The sequence below is a fragment of the Molothrus aeneus genome, chromosome 1 (genome assembly GCF_037042795.1).
Source record: "Molothrus aeneus isolate 106 chromosome 1, BPBGC_Maene_1.0, whole genome shotgun sequence".
NCBI classification, from domain to species: domain Eukaryota; kingdom Metazoa; phylum Chordata; class Aves; order Passeriformes; family Icteridae; genus Molothrus; species Molothrus aeneus.
This window is the reverse complement of record NC_089646.1, coordinates 57,425,992-57,449,025: the sequence shown is the minus strand read 5'-3', so window position 1 is coordinate 57,449,025 and position 23,034 is coordinate 57,425,992. Positions and strand designations below refer to the sequence as shown.

General features: G+C 40.2%; 1 protein-coding gene across 1 annotated transcript in view; it reads left to right on the top strand.

Moving 5' to 3' along the window:
- PDE1C (phosphodiesterase 1C) overlaps positions 1-23,034 on the top strand; it is a 316,335-nt gene that overhangs the window by 247,657 nt on the left and 45,644 nt on the right. The window contains exons 11-12 of the mRNA XM_066557593.1: positions 11,816-11,917; positions 13,213-13,333. Of these exons, the coding sequence (XP_066413690.1) occupies positions 11,816-11,917; positions 13,213-13,333 (223 nt within the window). The remainder of the gene's footprint in view (positions 1-11,815; positions 11,918-13,212; positions 13,334-23,034) is intronic.

The following is a 23,034-nucleotide window of genomic DNA, read 5'->3' as shown; positions in this document are numbered from 1 at the left end:
TAGAAGATTTAAGAAGATGTAATTTAAAATAAGCCTCATGAAATATGTGATTTATGTGCCAAAATGAGCCCATGATTAACTTTCTAATAGCCCATGATTAACTTTCTAATAGTTCAAAGTGAGTTTTCTGTTTTTCGTGAATTTCAAGGGGTGATAATTTAAAAATAGCCTAGTGTGCTAGACAGGAAGGATCCAGCCCCATGGTCTTTTTCATGGGAGAGGAAGCAGCTTATGAAATCCTATGTGACACACAGTGCCTTCTACATATTCTTTAATGTAACATAGTGCTGCATAGTTGTTAATCTAATTTTAATATAAATGTGGGGAAATAAGCCTGCCTCTGGGGCTGACTTCTACCAAGATGGTCAGTGAAGGCTCTGCTTGCTAATGTGTTTCGCCTGAGTTTCCTATTTATTTCAACTTGTCGACAGTGATTTGATCCTATAGTCAAACACCAAGAATTTACAGTGCTGATTTCAGTCAATGTTGTGGAGGAGTGCCCTGAAAATTCTACCCTCCAATATATAGAATAGTGTCATGATGGGCAGCAAGAAGGAACAGAAAGAAAATATCTCCACTGCGATGTCAAAAATCTATTTTATGTACATATGGAAATGCCTTGTCAAATATTGGCAGAAAATTACTGCTTCTTTTAATGTTAGTAACGAAACATAAGGAACTAAGTTACTAGAACATCAGTCTTAGAGCCACTGTCTACAAGGAAAAGCCATGTAGTGAAGCAGCTAATTCATTATGCTTCATTGCATAGATACTGACTTTAGGTAAAGACTTTAGCCTGATTTTGAGCTTTAAACTTTTTCAAGTTTTTGATTGAATCAAAGCCAGTTTCAGATATTTCTCATTGATTTTGTAGTGCCAATATGTGTGTTCTGCTGATACAATGTGCTTAGAACCAAAGTTCCATATATTAACCCATCCCTTTAAAAAATATTTTGACTGCCTGAGCAAAAATATTCAGTGCTTTGGGTTGCTTATTTGTTCTCTCTCAAGTATGACTTTATAGCTGGTGATCAAACAGCAGTGCTGAAAAATAAAGGACATTATGTGGAAGTGCTGTAATTCCAAAACATTGGGATTTCTATGTGCTTTTTCTTTTGACTGCCACTACAAAATCCCATAAGCAAACATTTGGGAAGCACTGTAAACATCAACTGACTTCAGCAAAGTCTGTTGAAACATAAAACCCAAGAAGCCCAGAGGTTTCCCCGTTCTAAGACTTAAAAGTAGGACCCTCAGTATTGAAAGATGATTTGGGCAACTAATATGATATGCCCAAATTAAACTTCACATTTGTAGACTGATAAATCTCCTTCTGCAAAAGGCCTAAGTGATGTTTTTGGAATATAAGTCTTGAGTACCTTTCTGAGCTGAGCCCTGACTCCTTTTTTCACATTACTGGGAAAAGAAGATCTGATCATCTGATATCTTAGATATGTGTGTGGATTTTATAACTTTTTTGTATTCTGTCATCTAATTAGGGAACATATTTTCAGGAAAGATACATAGAAAATTGGAGACACATTTCACAGTTGAAAACTAAATGGCCATGGGTTTTGTAAAGAAAGCAGATGAGAATGGAAGAGAACTTTTGGGCTACAGTCAAGAAGAAAAGAGTTGAATGCTTACTATTGCTTAAACAACTTTTTTTTTCTTCCATAGAGAAATATGTATATTTCTCTGGTACTTATTAAATATTAGAAAATTAATTGAGTTGCTGCATTTTGTGAATCCCATTTGTGCAAGTTATAAAATGAAAAAACTCTAACAAAGCCAGATCACAGTGAGCTAAGAGAAACTTCAAATTGAACATATGTTTTCCAATATAATGTAACAGATGTCTTTTTTGACACTGTATTTAATTGTTAGTAAGTTCCATACAGTTTATTAAAATCTTTACTGCCAAGTATAAAATAAAAATAATAATTAAAATAAAGTGGTTGAATAAAGACTGAATAAAAAGATATCTACAAAATATTTAGTTGTTTAGCTTTGTATAGGAGTACAACTTCAGGAAGTAACTTTGAATTCAATACTAACTTTCTCAGTAAAGCTGCCTGGTGTTTTGTCCCTCAAATAAATCTGAACCCTCCTTGTCAATCACTTTTATTTGTTTCAAGATTGTGGTGAGAAACTATGATTTTTTTCTACTGACTTTGGTCATATGCTTTTTTTCATAGTAATAGTGTGTGAATGGTGGCAGGATCATGTAACATTTTCTTGTAAAATTTTGTTCCTATGCACTCAGGATGGGCACATGCATATTCTGAGTTTTATACCTTTAGTGAGAATTAGCCAATGATGATATTTCTTCTAATGTAGTGTTTTCCTAATTATTTCTGTAATAATAAAGTTCTGAGACTTTGACTGAACAAAATTAGCCACATAGATCAGTTCAGGAGACATAATTATTGTAACTGTGCAGTAAGTTTTCCTGTTTTAGACTTCTATAAATTCTTGTCACTGTTAGCAGACTTCATTGTCTGTGGGTTTCTATATAAGCCAGCTTAGCTCGTTTGATGTAAAGACTGATGGAGATCAGCATCTTTAAATTGTGGCTTTTGTTTTCTTTGAGAAGTGGAATTATCCTTTGAATTATCTCAGCTTAGTGAGAAACCTGAAAAAAATGATGCCACCAGTGGGTACTGTGTGATGGAGTATAGAAGAGAGAAGTGCAAGCTAACAATGTGTAGTGCAGCTCTTGGTATGTCTTTTAGGCCAGTTTTAACAACTGTAGAGTTGCTCACAGTTGGGAACAACATTTTCTGGCTATGATCTGCATTTCTGGAGTTCCTTGATTGCCACACAGGTGTTGCTTTCAATTCTGAAGCCTGAACTGGATGCTTTTTCCTGAGAAGTGTCTTGGTTAGACACAATTCATGGGGTGGAGCTTGGGAAACAAGCTACCTTCTTTTTCTGTTTAACCACTCCCCTGTCACCAACAAAGAGAGACAAATGCAAGAAGATATAAGTTGAAAAGTAAGTTTCCTAAAATAAACCCAGCCATAATCAAAGTAATTTTTCTAAAATAAACCCAGCCATAATCAAGATAACAGTAATAACCACTAGATACAAAGGTTCTAAATCCCATGGACTCCTGCAAGAACAAAGAAAACAAGATGGCAGAGAAGCCCCTCCCCAAGATGGAGACTTTTGTAGAAGACCACATCAGCCAGATGACAAAGATGGTGGAGAAGATCTGTTCTCCCAGCCATGTGATACAGAGACAGAGCAAAGGAAAAAAAAAAAACCAAAAAAAATAGCAGTACAACTGAATATCCATGATTACAAAACTCCCTCTTGCCCCAAACAACAATGAAGGGAGAACAAGGATAAAAGAAAGGAAACCTGGAGAACTTGGAGAGCTATTCTAGTTCAAAACCAGTCAAATTTTACTGAACCATTTGCTCCATACCACCTGACAGGGTTTCTCCTAGTGGTGGCAGCTCTGTCAACAGTGGCAACTGGATCTGGGGCAGCAGATGAGTTACAAAGCTGTAACTCATGGAGGAAGAGGGGAGGATCAGTTTTCAAGCATGACTGTCCTGCATGGCAGTAGCAAAAACAAAGCTCCCAAAAAAAGGTCCTATTCCAGCTGCAGGGACAGGAATTGCTTGTGGCAACTGTGATCAAAAAAGTTGTTAGGACATTTCCTCCAAAAATGTCTAGGATTGACAAATGCAGTTTCTCAGAGACCTGCACCAGGCAATTTTCCACAGAGTTCAGAGAGAAACTAAAGAATGCTTCTGCTTCTCTCTGCCCTGGCCCAGACAGAATGCCCCAGGAAACTCTCTTGGCAGCCCAGAGAGAAACAAGAGAGCCCTGCCTGTGTTCCCCCACTCTTAAAGGGACCCTGGCACCCCCAGTCTCCATGGACCCAAAACACTGGTTCCGAATCCACTTCTGATCCCTGGGTCTTAATGAGACAGTAACACAAACTGCATGGACTGACATAGAGGAATAATAGAATACAATTCACATTTTTGGGTCACCCACCCAAGACTTTAGCCACTCTTTATTCCATATCATCTATATCATGTCCCAATTAATATATTTTACCTATATATATACACATACAAACAACTATATACAAATACAGGTATTGTTTCAGTAGTCACTGATTGTTACCCCAAGATGTGGATTGAGTTCATTTGGTCCATGACTGATCTAATGGGAGCAGTTCATTCTCATTGTTCATGTTATTTCCAACATGGAGTGGCATTGCCATTCAGCAACAAATGTTACATATGCAATTCAACATTACAGACTGTTCTCATCCAAAGTCAAATCCCCTCAAGGTACATGACATGTTTCCCTGTCCCTCTGCATTACCCACCATGTGTAACCAGGTCCTCGAGTAAAAACAACCCCATAGCAAGGTTTGCCTTTGCTTGAAGTGGGATTAACCCAAACTGTTTTTCCTGACATAGCTCTCACACGTGTCATGAGACATTATCTCCATCTGCTGTGCACAGAAGTAATGATTGGGCCAGTTCAGTTAATTGAACCTGTGGTGTTAACTAACCAGATAGATAGCCTTTGCTTTATGCAGATGCCACAGCTTGAAGGTCCCATAAATCATTGTCTTCAGTGTTGTTTTTAACAGTCCATTGCTCTGCTTGACTTTCCCAGCAGCTGGTACAGGTGTCTGTCTATAAGGCTATTTATGAAATGAGTCCCATTGTCTGACTTAATTATTTCAGGTGGGCCATGTTGCTATAGGGCCTGTTTTTCAAAGCCCAGCATAGTGTACTGGGCAGTGACACGAAGCAATGGGGTACGTCTCCAGCCATCCAGTGGTAGTTTCTACTGTTGTGGGCACATAGCATTTGCCTTGGTGGGTTTGTTGCAGTGTGATGTAATCAATCTGCCAGGCCTCCTCATACCAGGCCCATACAATGCCCCCCATAACACAGAGACTTTACCTGCTTGGCCTGCTTGATTGCAGCCCATGTCTCACAATCATGGATTACCTGGGATATAGTATCTGTGGTCAAATTCACCCCTTGGTCACAAGCCCAAGGGGTTGCATCTCTTCTTCCCTAATGACTTGAGAAATTATGGGCCCACCAAGCTAGAAATAACTTACACTTGTGTTGCCAATCTATATTTGCCTGAGACACTTTAATTTTGGCATCTTGCTCTACCTGTTAATTGCTGTGAATGTCATAATCAGCTTAACTCTTAGGCACATATGTATCCACATGATGAACTTTCATGATCATTTTCTCTACCTGATCAGCAATGTCTTGCCATACTTGAGCAGCCAAGATGGGTTTTCCTCTGTGCTGACAATTGGCTTTTATCCAACTTTTCAGCCACCCCTATAAAGCATTTGCTACCAGCTATGAGTCAGTGTAGAGATAGAGTTTTGGCCACTTCTCTCACTCAGTGATATCCATAGCCAGTTAGATGGCTTTCAGCTCTGCAACCTGACTTAATTCACCTTGTCTATTGGTACCTTCCACAACTCACTGTATAGGGCTCCATACAGCTGCTCTCCATTCCCTATTAGACCCTGTGATACAGCAAGAACCATCAGTGGAGAGAGTGTATTGCCTCTCACTCTCTGATAGCTGCTTACAGGGTGGGGTCTCCTCAGCATATGTCACCTACTCATCTTCCTCTTTAAATGATAGTCCCAAATTCTCACCTTCAGGCCAGTTCAGTATGATTTCCAAGAACCCAGGGTGATTAGGATTTCCTTTCTAAGCTTGCTGTGTGATGAGAGCCATCCACTTACTTCATGTAGCATCAGTGGCATGATATGTGGATGGGACTTTCCATTTTAATATCCAGCCCTGCACTGGTAGTCAGTGTGTGAGAATGACCAGTGCTTCAGTGGTAATCACTTCTAAGGTGGCTCAAACCTCTTCATAATCTGCTAAGATCACTTTTCCTTTGGGGTGTAGTTGGCCTCATATCCTTTGTATCCCTGAACCCAAAGGTCATCCTCGAGTTTCTCCAGGCACCTTCTGCCAGAGGCTCCAGGAAAGACCATTCTTCCTGGCTGCAGTGTAGAGCATGTTCTTCTCATTCTGTCCCATCCTGACTGACCCATGGGCTACTGCATGGGCAATCTGTTCAAAGTACTGTTGTTGTTCTACATGAAATAATTTTTCTTCTGTGTCACAAGGTAGAGAGGGTTTACAATCTGGCTGTACCCTAGGATTTGCATCCCCACAAAATCCATGTTGCCTAGGAAAACTTGTGTTTCCTTCTTGCTGGTCAGAGGGGACATAGTAGCTATGTTGCTAATCACCTCTTCTGGAATTTGTTGATGTCTGTCTTGGCACTTCGCTCCTAGCAACTGAATTTCTTGTGCAGCTCCCTTGACCTTACTTTGATGGCAAAACCCACTTTGAGGACAATGTGGATTATTTTTTCCCCTTTCTCAAAAACTTCCTGTGCCATTTTACCCCAAAGGATCATGTCATCAATGTACTGCAGATGTTCTGGAGCTTCACCTTTTTCCATGGCAAATGGTGGGACTCTGCTTTCACCCCTGGGGTCATTGTTTCCAGGAAAAGGGAATGCCCCTCCAAGTGAAAGCAAACTGTGGCCTGCACTCTGCTGCTAAAGGAGTGGAGAAAAATGCAAAAGCAATGTCAATGGTGGCACAACTTTTTTGCCTTGGACCCCAATTCATACTGAAGTTCCGGCATGTCTGACACAGCAATACTCAGTGGGGGTGTGACTTCATTCAGGCCATGATTAGTTGCTGACTGCTCCCTGGCTCTCCAGTAATGTATTGTCTTACAGATGGGAATCACAGAGTCTCAGTCAGTGCGGTATTGTAAATGGTGCACTGTTTTGGCAGCAGTTGGTACCTGCTCTTCTTCAACCCTCAGGTGTCCTACTGAAGAAGGGTCCTTTAAAAGACTAGGTAAGGTGTTTAATTGTTTAATGTTTTCTGTCTCCACAGCAGCTATTCCAAAAGCCCAACAACTTCCTTTTGGGTCTTTGAAAGAACCACTCCTAAGGTAATATATACCAAGAAAACATGGAGCCTCTGCACCAGTTAAAATATGTTGTTTTTTCCATTCATTCCCAGTCAAGGTCACCTCAGCTTCTAACAGAGTCAACTGCTGAGACCCCATGTTACCCCAGCAACGGAAACAGGTTCTGTCCCCACAATGTCACGATGGCATCAGAGTATATTGAGTGCCAGTGTCAGTCAAAGCTTTGTATTTTTGTGGTTCTGATGTACCAGGATCTTGGATACACACAATCCAATAGACACAATTTTCCCATGTCTCTATCAGGCTAGAGGCAGAGCTCCTCTAGTTCTGGCTATCAATCACTCCCTGGGCATACATTCTGGAGGTCCCTTCAAAGGTATATGGCATGTGATCTTAACTTCTGTTCTGCCCAGGAACACACCCACAGGAAACTGGACCTAAATTAATTCTTGCCGAGTTTCCTTTGTTAGTAGTTTCTTCTTTTAGTTTATGTACCCATGCTGCTAAGATGGAACTGGATTTTCTATCCCATCTTCTCATGTCTTCTCCATATTCACAGAAGAAGAATCATAACTTGCCTTGTGGAGTGTACTCGCTCTCCCTAGCTGTGGGATGCCTACTTCAGATAACAGGGATTCTGATCTGTACTGGTGAAATGTGAAAAAGGCCCTCCCAAAGCTCCTTTCTGAGTTTCTGATGGGTTTCTGATGGCTCTCTGATAGCTCTCTTCAATCCTCTCTTCCAATTTCCACATACACTCAGGCAGGTCTTTTTCCAAGGCTGAGACTTGGGCTCAGGTTAGAATGTGGACAGTGTCTTCATATGTCTGTAGCCTTCTTGTGTCATAGTACTCAGTGTCTTGTTTTCCTCATTCCATTGCAGCATTACTAGGAAGTGGGAGTACATTTATGTCCCAAACTGTGCAAGTTTCAACCACATTAATGTTGTACAGGGTCTGGAATTCTTTCATGTTCATCATTAGTTGAGAAAATAATCTCAATCACAGACAGTTCTTTCAAGCTTTGGATTCCTTGCTTGGTGGTTTTCCAAAGGCCTTGATGCTTCTGGAGGTGTTCTTGGCAAAGGTATCTCTCCTCAACACTTGCTAAAAGTCACATCCAGAGCTGAGTTTAGGCCTCCTTGCAATCCCCTGGTTGATACCCATGTCACACAACAGAAATCCCAAGTGCCTTGCTTCACTGCCATCCAAAATTGTAGCATCACCTGCAGTGTCCCAGTCCCTTGTTTTCAGGACATATCAGGAGACAGAGGGCAATACAGGCTTTGGAAGTGTCCACTGGTGACATAAGGTGTTACCTCTCTGCTGTTTACTAGTTTCCTTTCTCCCTTTGGCTCATGCTTCTTTTGTAAAGACCACAATGCAGACTGAATCTTTAGAGGATTGTCTTTTCTTTGAGTTAGATTTTTACATCTTTTAGGATAGGGAGAGAGAGGATGGAGTTGGGGAGGAGGTACTGAAGAGCAGTCTTATTTTTTTTTAATGAAAACCATTGTGGACTGTGGAGATCTCAGGACACCTCTTCCTTATTCCTACCATACTCGATGCCATGATGCCACATGACCAGGAGTAAAACAGTAGATCGATTTAGCTCTTAAAGTGCCAATGGAAGCTTCCATTGTCTACAGGGCATTTCCTGGGCCTGAGTTGATATGCAAGCTATTAACTAAAATGTTCTGATATGACCACATTTTTGAATACTTAACATGATGCATCTGTGACTTTCTCAAAGAGATTAACTCAAGGACATGTCTAAAGCTATCAGTTTGATATAGTAGGCAGATTATAAGGGCATAATCATCTTTCCTTTTTCATCAGCTTGCACTGTTTCTTTGTTTCTTGGATACAGTTTTAATTTACTTATGTTTTAATGATATGGACAATTTTTCTGAAGTCAAGTTATGGAAGAAATTACTCATAACAGTTAGTATTTGAATTAATTGACATTTATTTTTCATTAACTTCTTCCTGAATACAAAACTGTGTTTGAATACTATAGAATAAATAGAACAAGATACTGCACAAATACCTGGGGGATATCTGACTTAACTGTCTCAGTAAGTAACATAGAGAAATAACTAATTTGCCTGCCTGTTCACCATATGTTAGTAATAATATTTATAAAGCATAAGTATTCAGTGCTATAGTTTGGACAGTTTTGTAGCAATGTATTGATATTTAAAATTAGTGCAGCCTCTCTCTTACCTCATTTAGTCTTTGAGTTTGTCAACTATATTCTCTAAAAAAAATCGGAAACTGTTTCAGTTGACTTGCTTTTCTTCTGATTTTATATACTTTGCTTCTCTAATAGAAAGATGTTAGCCCAGACAAAAATTAGTTCACTCTGAAAGTATGTAATGTAAAATGTTAACAGGCTTTTGTGTATTATTGGAATAATTAAATATAGTCAAGAGACACTTAAGTGGAAGCACATTTTGTAAAATATTTCCAGGGTCTATTTAGCTAGAGCTGCTAGGCAGCATGGAGAGTGCAGCACCATAATCTGTAGTGTAGACTTCAAAGATCATTGCAGAAACAAAGAGCACAAGATGCTCAGAGCACAAATAACAGTTGTGCGTATCCCAGGCTCTAATCTGACTCAGATGCAAAACCAAGAAATGGGTAAATATCTATCTTCAATTTTCTCTGTAATGAATTTCAGCATTCTATCAACTTGTTGTCAAATGCACAAACTTATAATCCTCAAGTGTTACATCTTTTGAGATCTCTCGTGCATTACCTATGTTTTACCTATTGATTTTCAAAGTCATATGCTGTTGTGATGCCTGTTGTTTGAAGTGACAAATAAGAACTTTTCAGTAGTCAAATCCTTTATTTTTTTACCATTTCAGGAGTATTTTTCATCTCTGTTTCAGAGAAAATGATGATCTGAAATATGTGCAGAGGTCAAAGGATGTGCGTGTTCCAGATTTGCATTTATGCAAGGGAATGTAGTATCTGTGGGTTTGTAAGCATATGTACATTCTTACACTGCAATTACTGAGTCATTTGCCTGAACGGAGCCCTTTGTTTTTGTATTCCTACTGCAATAAGTTACACATGAAGTAGCCCATGCAGAGTAGTATGATGGAGTTGTAGTCCAGAGGATGTAGTGAAAAGTCTTCTGTTTCCCAGAATTAATTGTTCCCACAGCATTATCACACTATATTCTTGTAGAAGTATATTTCTATGCATTTAGGTTCTTCTCTCTTGGTTGTATTGACAGAGACATTTGTGGTGCTGGGAACTGACCAGGACTGGCAAATAAAAAAAAAAATTAAAACAAAATTAGTTATTTTTCATCCATCATATAATTATTTGGGACACTGTTAACTATGCAACTGATTGTACTTATGGGTTGGGAGGAGGAGGTGGTTTATAGGGGGTGAAGATCAAGGCCGACTGATACCATCAGTGTTGCAGAGCTGTGGTTGTGAAGCATCCATTATGTGCCACCCATGGGACTAGGTGAGCACAGCAGTCTTGGGCCTGTACACTGTGGTGGCCTGGGACTGGAATTTGAGCACAGCTACCATGAGCAAGAGAGGAATCATCAAAATATACTTTGTGAGACATTCCTAAAAAGGACAGTAGTGATTTGTTTATAAATGAATGCTGACCCATTTCAATCTTCAAAATCTTGAGCTGGTATGCTAAACTTGAGCTGTTCTTCCTCTGGTAATCTGTAGAGACTGAATTGAGAGAAAGAGAAAATAAATTTGTATTGTGTGCTAGATCAGAACATTCTGGTATTTTAAACTCTTTAAGAACATCCATATCATCTTCAGAGAAATTTCAACTGGAGCCTAAACTACTGTTGTAATACTACTACTAATGGTGATGATGATGATAATTATGATAAGAGTAATGAAAATATGAGAGAGAGAGAGAAATAACATCCAAGAGAAACAAGTGATGAACAATACCATTGCTCACCTCCTGCTGACTGATGTCTAGTCTGTCACCAAGTAATGATCACTGGCTCCAGTTTATATATTGGGCATAACGTTCTATGATATAGAATATGCCTTTGGCCAGTTTGGATCACCTGTCCTGGTTATGCTCCCTCCCAGCTTCTTATGCACCTGCTCACTGTCAGAGTATGGGAAACTCCAAAGTCTGTGTTTTGGAGTAAATACTACTTATCAACAACAAAATCATCAAGTGTGTTATCAATATTATTCTCATATTAAACCCAAAACACAGCATTTTACTAGTTAAGAAGAAAATCAACTCTAGTCCAGAAAAAAAAAAAAAAACAGGACAGCAAGTTTGCTTTACAAAATCTCATACAGGAATATTTTGAATTAATAATAGCAGGGAAGTAGTGCAGGTTCTCAAAGGTCTTTATTTCATATATGCATTATATATACTAGGCAATTTTTTTAATGTGGTGATTTTACACCATATGACTCAACTTTAAACATGCATATTGACCAGTTGAATCAAGGTACCTGATTCTGAGGCTTTAAACAGTCTTTTCCCTTCCTTCTAAGAATGCCGTAGAGAAGAAAACAATTTAGGAAGTTTCTGCTTAATTGAAAAAGGAATACTAAAACCAATGTGCTCTTCAGAAAACATCTAATATTTCTCTTACCAAAGATTAGCCACCTGGTTTCATTTGCATAACTCCCATTTCTATGTTTGTGCAGAAAATCCTTCATCCTCTTCCCCATCCCTGAAAGAGGAATGAAGAGTTACATACAAAAGCATTACTGCCAATAATTTGCAGATAACAAAAGAGACTGGAGTGTGTCTGATGGTGGTTTTTGTGCTTCTCTTTCCTTGCTGCCTTCACTGTGATGCTATCCAAAAGGGAATTTAGAGCTCTAGTCATTGAGATGGTGTTGGCTACTGATATGTCCTGTCACTTCCAGCAAATCAAAGCTATGAAGAATGCTTTGCAGCAACCAGAAGGGTGAGTCATTTCACAACATAGCCCAGTGAGGGGGCTGCTGGTGCTTTGCCAATGTGCTTAACTTCAAAAGCACCTCTCCAGAGGCCCTCTCTTTCTTTGATATCTACAGCAATTTTCTTTCTGCTGGTGAACTTTGAATTAATTCACTTATGAAGGGATGGGCACATGCCTACATGCACATCTATATTCTGTGCTGGTGGCCCAAAGCTTTCAAATGTCACCATTGTTGGGACCAGCCTCATTGGGCATTTCCCTGGTGGTTAACATCAAGCACATGGATTCATTAGAGTAACCTCTATAATTGAGTATGACTTAGGTTATAAGACCTGCAAAACATAACTTGCACTTTGCCCTTATGCAGATGGTATCAGCTGTCACCCCCAAAAGGGACCTTCTTAATAAACAGAGAACAGATGAAAACTTGAGGTCCACTGAGGGAAGGGCTGAAAAATAACAGATGGAGCAGTATGGGGAAAGCCTTTTCTTCTTCCCAGTATGCCACTGGGCATTGTAGTATTTTGTCCACAGCTTTTCCTCAAAAATTCCTTCTACATTGCCTTGAGTGATGGTCAGTTATTCACCCTGGACACAGTTATACCAGAATTATACCTGTATCAGAATTATATCTATATCAGTATTATACCTGTATCAGAGCAGGGTGTTGCTAGCCATCTGATCCCCTCAAAAGCTACAACTCCTTCAACCATTTTGGATAGCCAAAAAGCAGAATTTAAAAATGAGACCACTCATACCAAGAAAGCATTATTTACTGGGTTCATGGGCTAGCCTCTTAGGTTATGGTTGTCAGAAATCACCAGCACTTTTTTTCTGTGAAGTCAGGATTCCCTTCTGTACTCATACTAGTTTTCTATCAGAGAAAAATTTATCAGTTATTGTGTAGATTTGTCAGAGCCCCAGACATCCCCACTGTTCATTACAGTGGGATGATAGGGACCATTTTCTCTTCTAAGCTGCATAAAATACAGCACTGATTAAATGGGGAGCACAGCAGCTCTTCAAGACTGCTAGTGAGGACAAGCAAGCCTGTAAAGTTTCTGAGCAAGGCTGAGCAATATTTCTTTTTGCATTTCTTAGTATCTCTTTTAAACCAGGAATCATGTATGTTGGAGAAATAAGACAGTCTTTCAGAGTTGTCTGATTTTATGATCAAAGAAACCAGTTCACAAATATCCTGGCCAAAGATTATAATTACCTTATTTTCCTGTAGGTAAGATTTTTGTCATTCTTCCCTGCAAGAGCAGACAATTAATTTTTTTGATCCTTTGGGTTTTCAGAATTGACAAGCCGAAAGCCTTATCACTGTTATTACATACAGCAGATATCAGTCATCCAGCGAAGGCCTGGGATCTCCATCATCGCTGGACCATGTCTCTGCTAGAGGAGTTCTTCAGACAGGTAAAGCTAGGGAAGTTCTTTTCTCATTTTCTGCAGTTGAGAGGGAGTGTGTAGGATTGGGTAAGGAAGTAGGAAAATATTAACATGGATATGTTTCTTTTTCTCTGATGTTTTTAAGAACCTCCCAGATGGTATGGAGCTTTCTCCTCTAGCACAATTAGCACTGGCTATTATGCCTCTTAGGCATAGGAAGCTAGTGTCTGATACATTCCCTATAGATTTAAACATTATCTACATAGTAGAAATTCTAATTTGGGAAGCTAATAAGTCTTTCAAATTAGGAAAAGATGGAATATATGTCACTCAGCTCTAGAAACATAAAACCATGTTTGTGTAGTTGTACTTTAGAGAACTCTACTTACATTGTTGCAATGGATGTGAAAAAGGCTTACTTTGCCCTTACTTTAAAAGAAGTGAACTGATCAAAATTATAGTTCATAGTGGATCACCTGTTGACAGACCCACAAATCTAGATAAATCATTGAGCTCTGTGTGATGTTTCTTAAGTGATTAATAAAAAGTAAAGAATTAAAAAAAAAAGCAAACAGAGCACTTAAGGAGTGTATAGGATACTTTTCTCCAGTGTGAATTGCTAACCTAAGCAGTGCTAGCACTTAAGTGCTTATTTTCTCTGCAAAGCCCGATAACTTCATGTTTATAGTAAATCTAAATGCAAAAGGGAAAAATATGACAACTCTTTAAAAGCTCAGACAATTTAAAAAAATGGTACCTGTTTTTAAAGACACTGCAGTAATCCCTTTTTTAACAAGGATATTGCAAAAATTTGCTTTGAAATTATTCCTTTGGTTTGTTTTTCAAACCAAGAATTGTTTTACTGGGTGGAAGCAGATAGCTCATACCTGCAACTGATTCTGTCTTGCCACACAGGAGGCTCATGCATGTAGGATGAGGTTAACATGAATTTAAGGAAAAATCTGTGTGTATTTATGCTTTTCTAGCTCAAAGTTATACTAGATGTGATAAAATACATGATTGCCAAAGACTTATGAGGAAATTAAGATTACCTCACTTTAGGATGTGAGACAACAAAACCTCCAAGTTTTGATTTATTTTACACATGTAATGAAGGCAATCTATAATTTTGCATGTTTTAAAGAGTATTTTAATTTCAGCCAACAAATTCTACCCTAATGTAGTAGATAGATTTTTTTTTTTTAGATAACAGTATATATAAAACTCATATTCTAATTCCAAATTCAGCTGCAGCACTAATTTCCTCTTCAGGAAAACCATTAAGCTTACCACGAAGCATAGACTTGTGTTCATTGAAGTTATTGAGTACTAGATCAATGAGTACATCCCTACCTAATATTAGAAGAAAAACACACATCTCATAAATTGCTGTCCTAGTTCTGGCCATGACAGAGTTACTTTTTGTAGTAGACAAGAAATGGCATGGCTAGGATCTGGAGGTTATTCTATCTCACTTCATTTTCCAGGGATGAAGGAAGGGCTGTTTTATGAGTTGGGGTGGTGTTCAGTGAGCATTTGCATGTGAATCACTTCCTCTCTCTTGAATTTTCTTATCTCATTGCTGTTTCCAGTAGATTATTGTTATTTTAATTGCTAATCTTTACCTTTGTGCCTCCAATTGTCCTTTCCAGCCCACTGCAGGGGGAGGGGCAGGGAAAGGGGAAGAGAGGAGTAAGTGAGCAGTGAGCAGTGAGCAGTCATGGTTTGGAGTTTTTTGGTGGGAGTACTAAATTTAAGAATACCATTCTTAAACCAAAACAGCCTACTTTGGCACCCACTGTGGGACTCAAAGAATTGAGATAACAACAGATGTGGCCACAGAGTATTGGAAACAAATTTGATCTAGGCATTAGGTTTACTATGTATGGAGTGGTCACAGTGTTGCTTGATCTGTTCACAAGGTTGTGGTACCAAACTCTGGTAGTGAAGCCATGCAACTGGGATCCCTGTCCTGGGGTGTGGGCATTGACAAAGGGATTGGGAAGAGAACAGAAACTCTTAGCCTCTGGAGCAACTCCCATCAAGTGTGAGAGAAAGGTATTAATTCTTCCCAGTATGTTCTAGTAGTGTGGTCAAGCAAGGGGAAAGCTGTGGAGAAATGTATCTAGTACCTGAAAGAATTAGCTGCACTGCAGGTAACCTCTAAGGGTGCAAGTAACAAGCAGTCCCTTGCAACTCAGATCAGGTCCAGCTTACACAATCCACGTGGTAGAAGTTTGTATGCAGCACACTCTTGTTGTACACAAACTCATCAGCATGGATATCAATTAAGGAAAGATAATAAAGAGGGCTTCAGGTGACTACACTACTATGGCAATATAAAATAATTTATTTCCTTCCTGACTGCGGACAGACTCAAAAAATTCAAGCATGTTTGAGGGGAAATGTCCTATGTCCCTCCAGTATGGGCCACAGTCTCTGCTATTGGAAACATGCACTCAATGGCTCGAGAGAAAAGGCACACACCATGAGATAACCTGCAGTTTTACCTGACCCCAGAGAAGACATGAGGAAGTGGGATGGAAAACCCACCCCTACCCTAGCAGCACAAGTGTGTGAATTGAGAGGAAGGACAACCACCACAGAAAATTCTTCAAGCATAAATGCTGCTCCAGTTTCCAGTGGGCTAGTTGTCAGACACAATGGAATGGAATCCATTCTTCTGATCCTCTTGAAAGGACATCCAGTTCACATTTACAAGACATGAACAATGACTACTATGACTAGAACTAGAGGGGCTCTGCCTCCAGCAGGAGGAAAGGGACAACCTGATCAATTGGACTGTATGGATCTGATTGATGGCTTTGTGCATCAGACCTGCAAGAGTATAAGGCTTTAGTTGACACTGGCACACCTGTACCCTGATTCCATCAAGATCTATAGGGACATGTTATAAATGATCAACAAGAAAGCCAAATTAATAAATGCAAAAGATTTTATTTTCGCAACTGAAGATATGGTCCTCGGAAGCCACAGTCAAAGAGACAGTGTCAGGCCTGGTATCGACACTGGATGAACCTAGATCCAACTTCTGTCGCATCAGATCTCCCTCTGTTCACAAATGCCGTCTCCAGCAAGGCTGTTTTATACAGTTTTTTATCCCTGAGGCAGAGGTGCCCTGATTTCTTTTGTTACCCTGCATATGTATGAAGTTTCTAAAATTTTACTGTGCAGGGCTGGACAATTGCTGTTTCCTGGGTAGTGGCAGGCACTGATCATGTCAGGGGAAGTCGTGTATTCAGATGTATGTTTCTCGATGACTTTGGTTATCTTGATTGTTGTTACTTATCAAGCGCTGATCATCCTTGGGTGTTCCCTCATGGTTCCAGGGAAGCCCATCTCCACGACAGCCACATTCTTTGATTAGTAAATGAAGCATTCTTCTCCTGCTGCCACCAGGAGTTTCGTAACTTCAGTGTGGTAATCTGTCTCCAGGTTGTCTGTGGTCAGAGGCTTGTTGGATGTTAAATTTATTTTACAGTTTTTATTTTTATACTTTTCCCCCCTAAGCATGAATTACTTTACATTATATATTACAGACAGAATCTATCTCTGTGTCTGTGGTGACAGGGGGATCCCAACAGGTGAATGTACTGGAAACAAAAGGCAGAAATACCCCATTCTGATTGGCCTAGAGGTCCTGAGTGTCCTTGGCATAGGTTCACTCGGAGGGGGTATTTCAAGGACCCAAGAGGGCATTGTTGGGCTTTTGGGAAAGCTTCTGTGGAGACAGAGGAAATTAGACAGCTGAACACCGTGCCTGGTCTCTCAAAGGACCCTTCTGCTGTGGTACTGCAGAGGGTCAAAGAGCAACAGGAACTGATCACTGCCACAACAGTGCATTATCAACAATACTGCACCAACTGGGACTCCGTGACCCTCATTCATGAGATGATTCATGAACTGGAGAGACAGGGAGTGGTCAGCAAGATTCACTCACCATTTAATAGCCCCATATGGCCAGTGCATAAGTCCAGTGGAGACTGACAGTGGACAATTGTATCCTGAAAACAGTCACACCAGCACTGAGAGCTGCTGTGATGGATATGTTGGAATTTAAGGATGATCTGGAGTCCAAGACAGCAAGATGGTACCATCATCTACATTACTAATGTGTTTTTCTCCATTTCTTTGTCAAGAGAATGCAGGCCACAGTTTGCTTTTACCTGGAGGGGTGTCCCCTACACCTGAAACTGATGACCCCAGGAGTGGAAGCACAGCCCCACTATTTGCCATGGACTGATTCAGACTAAACTTCAAGAGAGTGGGGCTCCAGAACACTTGCAACACGTTGATGACATTATTGTATGGTGCAACACAACAGAGAGGGTTTTTTGGAAAAAGGAATATAATCCACATCCTCCTGAAGGTCAATTTTGCCATAAAGCAAAGTCAAGGGACCTACCCAGGAACATCAGGTTTTAGGAGTAAAATAGCAAAATGGATATCATCAGATTCCAGTGGATAGGGTCAAAAACATAGCAGCTATGTCCCCACCAGCCAGCAAGAAGGAAATACAAGCTTTCCTCAGTACTGTGGGTTTCAGAAGGATGCATATTCCAGATTACAATCAGATTGTAAACCCTCTCTAACAAATGACCCAGAAGAAGAAATATTTTAAGTGGGGTCCTGAACAGCAACAAGATTTGTAACAAATTAAACAGGAGATTCCTTGGGAGCAATAGGCCCAGTTAGGGTAGGACAAAATGTGAAAAATGTGCTGTACACTGCAGCCAGGGAGCATGATCCTTCCTGAATCTCTGGCTAAAGGTACCCTGGGAGACTTGAAGAAAACCCCTGTGATTCTGGAGTCTGGAATACAAAGGATATGAGGCCTGTTATGCCTCAACTGAAAAAGAGCAGTTTATGAAGGAGGAGTTCTAACTGCTTCAGAAGTGATTGTCACTGAAGTACAGCTCTTCGTGGCACCCTGGTAGTCTGTTTTAGGCTGGATATTGAAAAGGAAAGTCCTCTTCACACATTCAGATGCATGCTAAGTGGTCTGTGCTGATCACTCAGAAAGCTCAAATAGAAACCCTTAATTGCCCAGGGATATTGGCCTGAAGGCAAAACCACAAATCACGAATTGGCCTCAAGGCAAAAATTTTAGACTATTATCATCATTGGAGGAGGAAAAGATGACATGTGCTGAGGAGCTCCCACCATATATAATCAGCTACCAGAAAATGAAAAGTGATATGCACTCTTTACTGATGGCTGTTTTTAGGAATATGCTGAAAATCAAAAGCTATTGTATGGAGTTCTATGTGATGAGTTGCAGCAATTAGACAAAGTGGATCTAGGCTGCAGAGTTGTTAGATGTCCAGCTGGCTTTAGATTTTTCTGAATGAGACAAAGTGCCAGCGCTCTACCTCTACACTGATTTGTGGATGGTAACAAATGCTCTGTGAGGGTGGCCCACAGACCAATGGAAAAAGACCAGTTGGATGTGTGGAGTAAACCCATCTGGACTGCTGAAATGTGGCAAGACCCTGCTGCCTGGCTTGTAAAGCTAAGTCATGTAGATGCAAGTAGACCCAAGAATAGGGTTACTGAAGAGCAATGCAACAATGGATGAGTGGATTGAGCTGCCAAGATTAAAGTGTCTCAGGTGGAACTGAATTGGCAGAATAAAGGTGTATTATTTCTGGCTCGGTGGGCCCATGATACCTCAGGTCATCAAGGAAGAGATGCAGCAGGGAGGAGATGGGCTTGTAACTGAGGGTGGATTTAACCATGGATCCTATCTCTCAGGTTATCCACAACTGTGAAATATGCACTGCAGTCAAGGAGGCCAAGTGCGTAAAGCCTCTGTGGTATGGGGGGACAATGGTTGAAATATAAATATGGGGAGGCCAGGGAGATTGTTTACAATACACTTGCTCAAACCCACTAGGTAGTATGTACTTACAGTAGTGGAAACAACCACTGGAGATGTGCTCACTGCTGTAATGCCATCCTGGGCCTTGAAAAACAAGTTCTGTGGCAACATGACACCCCAGAAAGAACTGAGTCAGACAACAGGACTAATTTTAAAAATCACCTCATAGACACCTGGGCCAGAAATCATGGTATGGAGTGGGTGTATCATATTCACTATCACGCACCAGCCTGTAGGAATATTGAATGGTAAAACGGGCCGTTAAAAAACATGCAGAAAGCAATAGGTGGTGGGATATTCAAGGATTAGGATCTACATACTGTGGAGGCCATCTGGTTAGTCCATACTAGAGGCCCCACTAATTGAGCTGCTCCTGTGCAATTAAAACCTCCACATACCATATAAGGGGGCAAAGTCATTGTGGTGCATATGAGGAATATGTTTGGAAAGAAGTTTGGCTTTGGCTGCTTCAAGCACATGTGGGATTGTTTTGCTGAAGGATCTGGGTGCACTTGGTGTGTAATGCAGTGACAGGGAAACATTAACTTGAAGGGATTTGATTTCTGGGTGAGAACAGTCTGTAACTTCGAATTGTATGATACTGGCTGCTGAATGACACTGCCACTGTCTGCCATAAGCACCATGAACAGTGGATATAGACTGTTCCAGATGTATCAGTTGTGACCTCTTGATGCATCTTGCACACACCCAACAGCACACCAGCCCTCCTGCCCTTGAAGACATCTAGGATGGATAGAATCAACAGTCATGGACTAAATCAACTCAACAGATGTCTTGGAGGGATGGCCATTGACTACAAAAATTATAATAGTGCTTGTAAACACATACAGATATATATATTTTCTCTAAAACAATATAAATATATAGTTGGAAAGTGTAAGATCTGGGCATAATGAAAATGGTACAGAATAAGGAGTGGGTACTGTTCTGGTTCAAACAGGACAGGGTAATTTTTACAGCAGCCAGAGGAGGGATGGCTAGGACCTGTAGGTTATTCTATACCACTTCACATAATTTTCCTGAGATGGGGGAAGGGCTTTCTTCTGGGTTGGGATAGTGTGGTAGCAGTCAGGTTGGGCTCCATGCTGAGCATCTGCATGTGAATCACTTGCTGTTCTTTGTACAATTTTGCTATTCATATTGTTGCAATTACGGTTTGTTTTCTTACCTCATTGCTGTTTCCGAGAGATTGTTCCTAATTCTGTATCTTTTTTTATGCCTTCAATTCTCCTTTCCAACCTTTCACTGCAGAGGGAGTGGAATGGGAAATAGGGAGTGAGCAAGTAGTGAGTTTTAAAGTTTTTAGTGGGAGCACTAAATTGGAGAATACTGTCCCTAAACCATGATATTGAGAACTACTACTAGCCAAGGGGACTATGGTTGTAATGAACCTGCTTGACCTAGGATTGGAAATGTATTTCCTTATGGTCACTTATTGCAGACCCTTTCCTTTCCCTTCTGCTAAGTGTTCTTCAGAGACATAAAGCCTGACTTAACCTATATTAGAAAAGATCCCCAGCTCTGTTGATTTCCCAGTATTTTTAGATGTGGCATGGCATAGGTCTTGATACATCAAGTGACCATGCTGTAGATATGAAAGATTCTAAGTAAAAAACCAGGGTTTTTTATACTCAACATGTTTGAGCATCTCTTAAAGCAAACCTTAATGAATTAGTTCTACAAATGCATTTTAGCTAGCCATTAGGAAGCTGCTCAAACAGCTTAGAAACCAAGTGTCTTTCTGAGCAGTCACAAAGGCAGGCAGGTGTTCTTTCCAAGATAATTAGCCACTGTGGTTTTTAGAAGGTCTAAGGAGCAAGAGAAGAATTGTGAGTTGGCATTGAGAGATGTTTTTTCTGAGTGACACAGCTGACACAGTAAAGGAATGTTACTTAGAAGTATTTCTGTGTTTAGTTTGTGTTTTACCCTGATATTTGTATATCAGGCTCCTAACATAAATCAGAATTGTTCTACAATAGAAGGATACTATTGCTTGTTGTTCCACACAAAATCCTAACAGAAAATATGCACCCCTTTTATGTATGTTATATTAACAAAAATAAGAATTCAGCTCTGATATCCACGGAAGCCTTTCTCTGCCTATGTTTCCTGAATATTTTAGCTTCTATTTGACATTAGTCAGAACACTGGCAAGAAGTTCAGCATAATTATAATGACCTGCTAATTTAAGTAAATTATTTTATAGTATATTTCACAGGCTATTTAAATTTGAATGCTCTGTGGGAGTACTGCAGCTGTGTCATCCTAAACATATCTTCTCAACAGAAAGCAATGTTATAGAGTGACTGAATTAAAATAACAGGCCTTTTGGACCGTGTGACTTGAAAAACTGGAAAACTGGGAAATATGGGGTTATAACACTTGATCTTCTACCATCTTGTGATTCTAGAAAAGGACTTTCACTTCCGAGGGCTGGTAGGCATGCTTGGATTTATGTAGTTAAAATGTATATGTAATCTAAAGGTAATGTGAAATGTTATATTCACAGCATCATAGAATACTAGGTTGGAAGGAAGCTGAAGGATCATCTGGTCCAACCTTTCTCAGCAAAAGCACAGTCTAGATGATTCAGCACCTTGTACAGCTGAATCTTCAGAGTGTCCAATGCTGGGGAATCCACCACTCCCCTGGGTGGATCATTTTAGTGGCTGATCTCATTGGGAAATTTTTTTGTCCTGTGTCTAATCAGAATCTCTTCAGGAGTAACTTGTATCCATTACCCCATATCTTTCCATGTGCCTCCTTGTAAAGTGGGGGTCTCCATCTTCTTTGTAGCCACCCTTTAAATACTGGAACCTGGTGATAAGGTCTCTTTTAAGTTTTCTTTTCTGAAGGCTTAACAATTGCAGCAAGGGCTGCAGTTCTCTCAGCCCTTTCTTACATGACAGGCTTCACAGTTGCTTCATCATCTCTGTAGCCCTTCTCTTGACACTCTCCAGCCTATCCACTTTTTTTTTTTTTTTTGCATGGGAGGACCAAAACTGAGCACTGTATTCCAGCTGTGACCTGGCAGGTGCTGAGTAGAGTGGAATAATGATTTCACTATCTCTGCTGGTGATGCCCTTGTTGATGCAGCCCAAAATTCTGTTGTTTTCTTCACCAGAGCACCACATTTGTATTAGCTTTTAGTCCAACAGGACCCTCAGGTCCTTTTCCACAGAGCTGCTCCTCAGTTGGGTTGTTCCCAGCCTGTGTTGTGGTCCTAGATTATGTTTTCCCAGGGGTATCACCTTACATTTGTCCCTGTTGAACTTCATAAGGTTCTTGTAAGCCCACTCTTCCAGCCTATCCAGCTCTACCTGCAGGATGACTCTCCCCTTAGAAGTGTTCCATTTCCCACTTGGTTTGGTACCATCAGCAAACTTCACCAGGGTACACTTGATCCCATCATCCAGATAATTTGTAAAGATATTAAACAACATTGGGTCCAGTATTGAATACTGGAGTATCCCACTTGTGACAGGTTGCAAGTTTGAAAAACGCTACTTACCACCACTTGCTGATAGACTGGGGCCTGTCAGTTAGTTCCCCACCTGCTGCATGGACCACTTGTCTATACTATAATGCATCAACGTCTTTAGGAGGAGGCTATTGGAAACCATATAAAAAGTCTTGGAGATATCTGGGTAGACAATGTCCACAGCTTGTCCTAACATCCACCAAGCAGGTTACTTTCTCATAGAAAACTTAGTGTTTTCTTTGGAAAAAATTACTAATCTGCATCCAGCCAGTCTTATATAAAAGACATACAAAGAACTGCAAGCCCTGAAAAATCAGTCCTGAC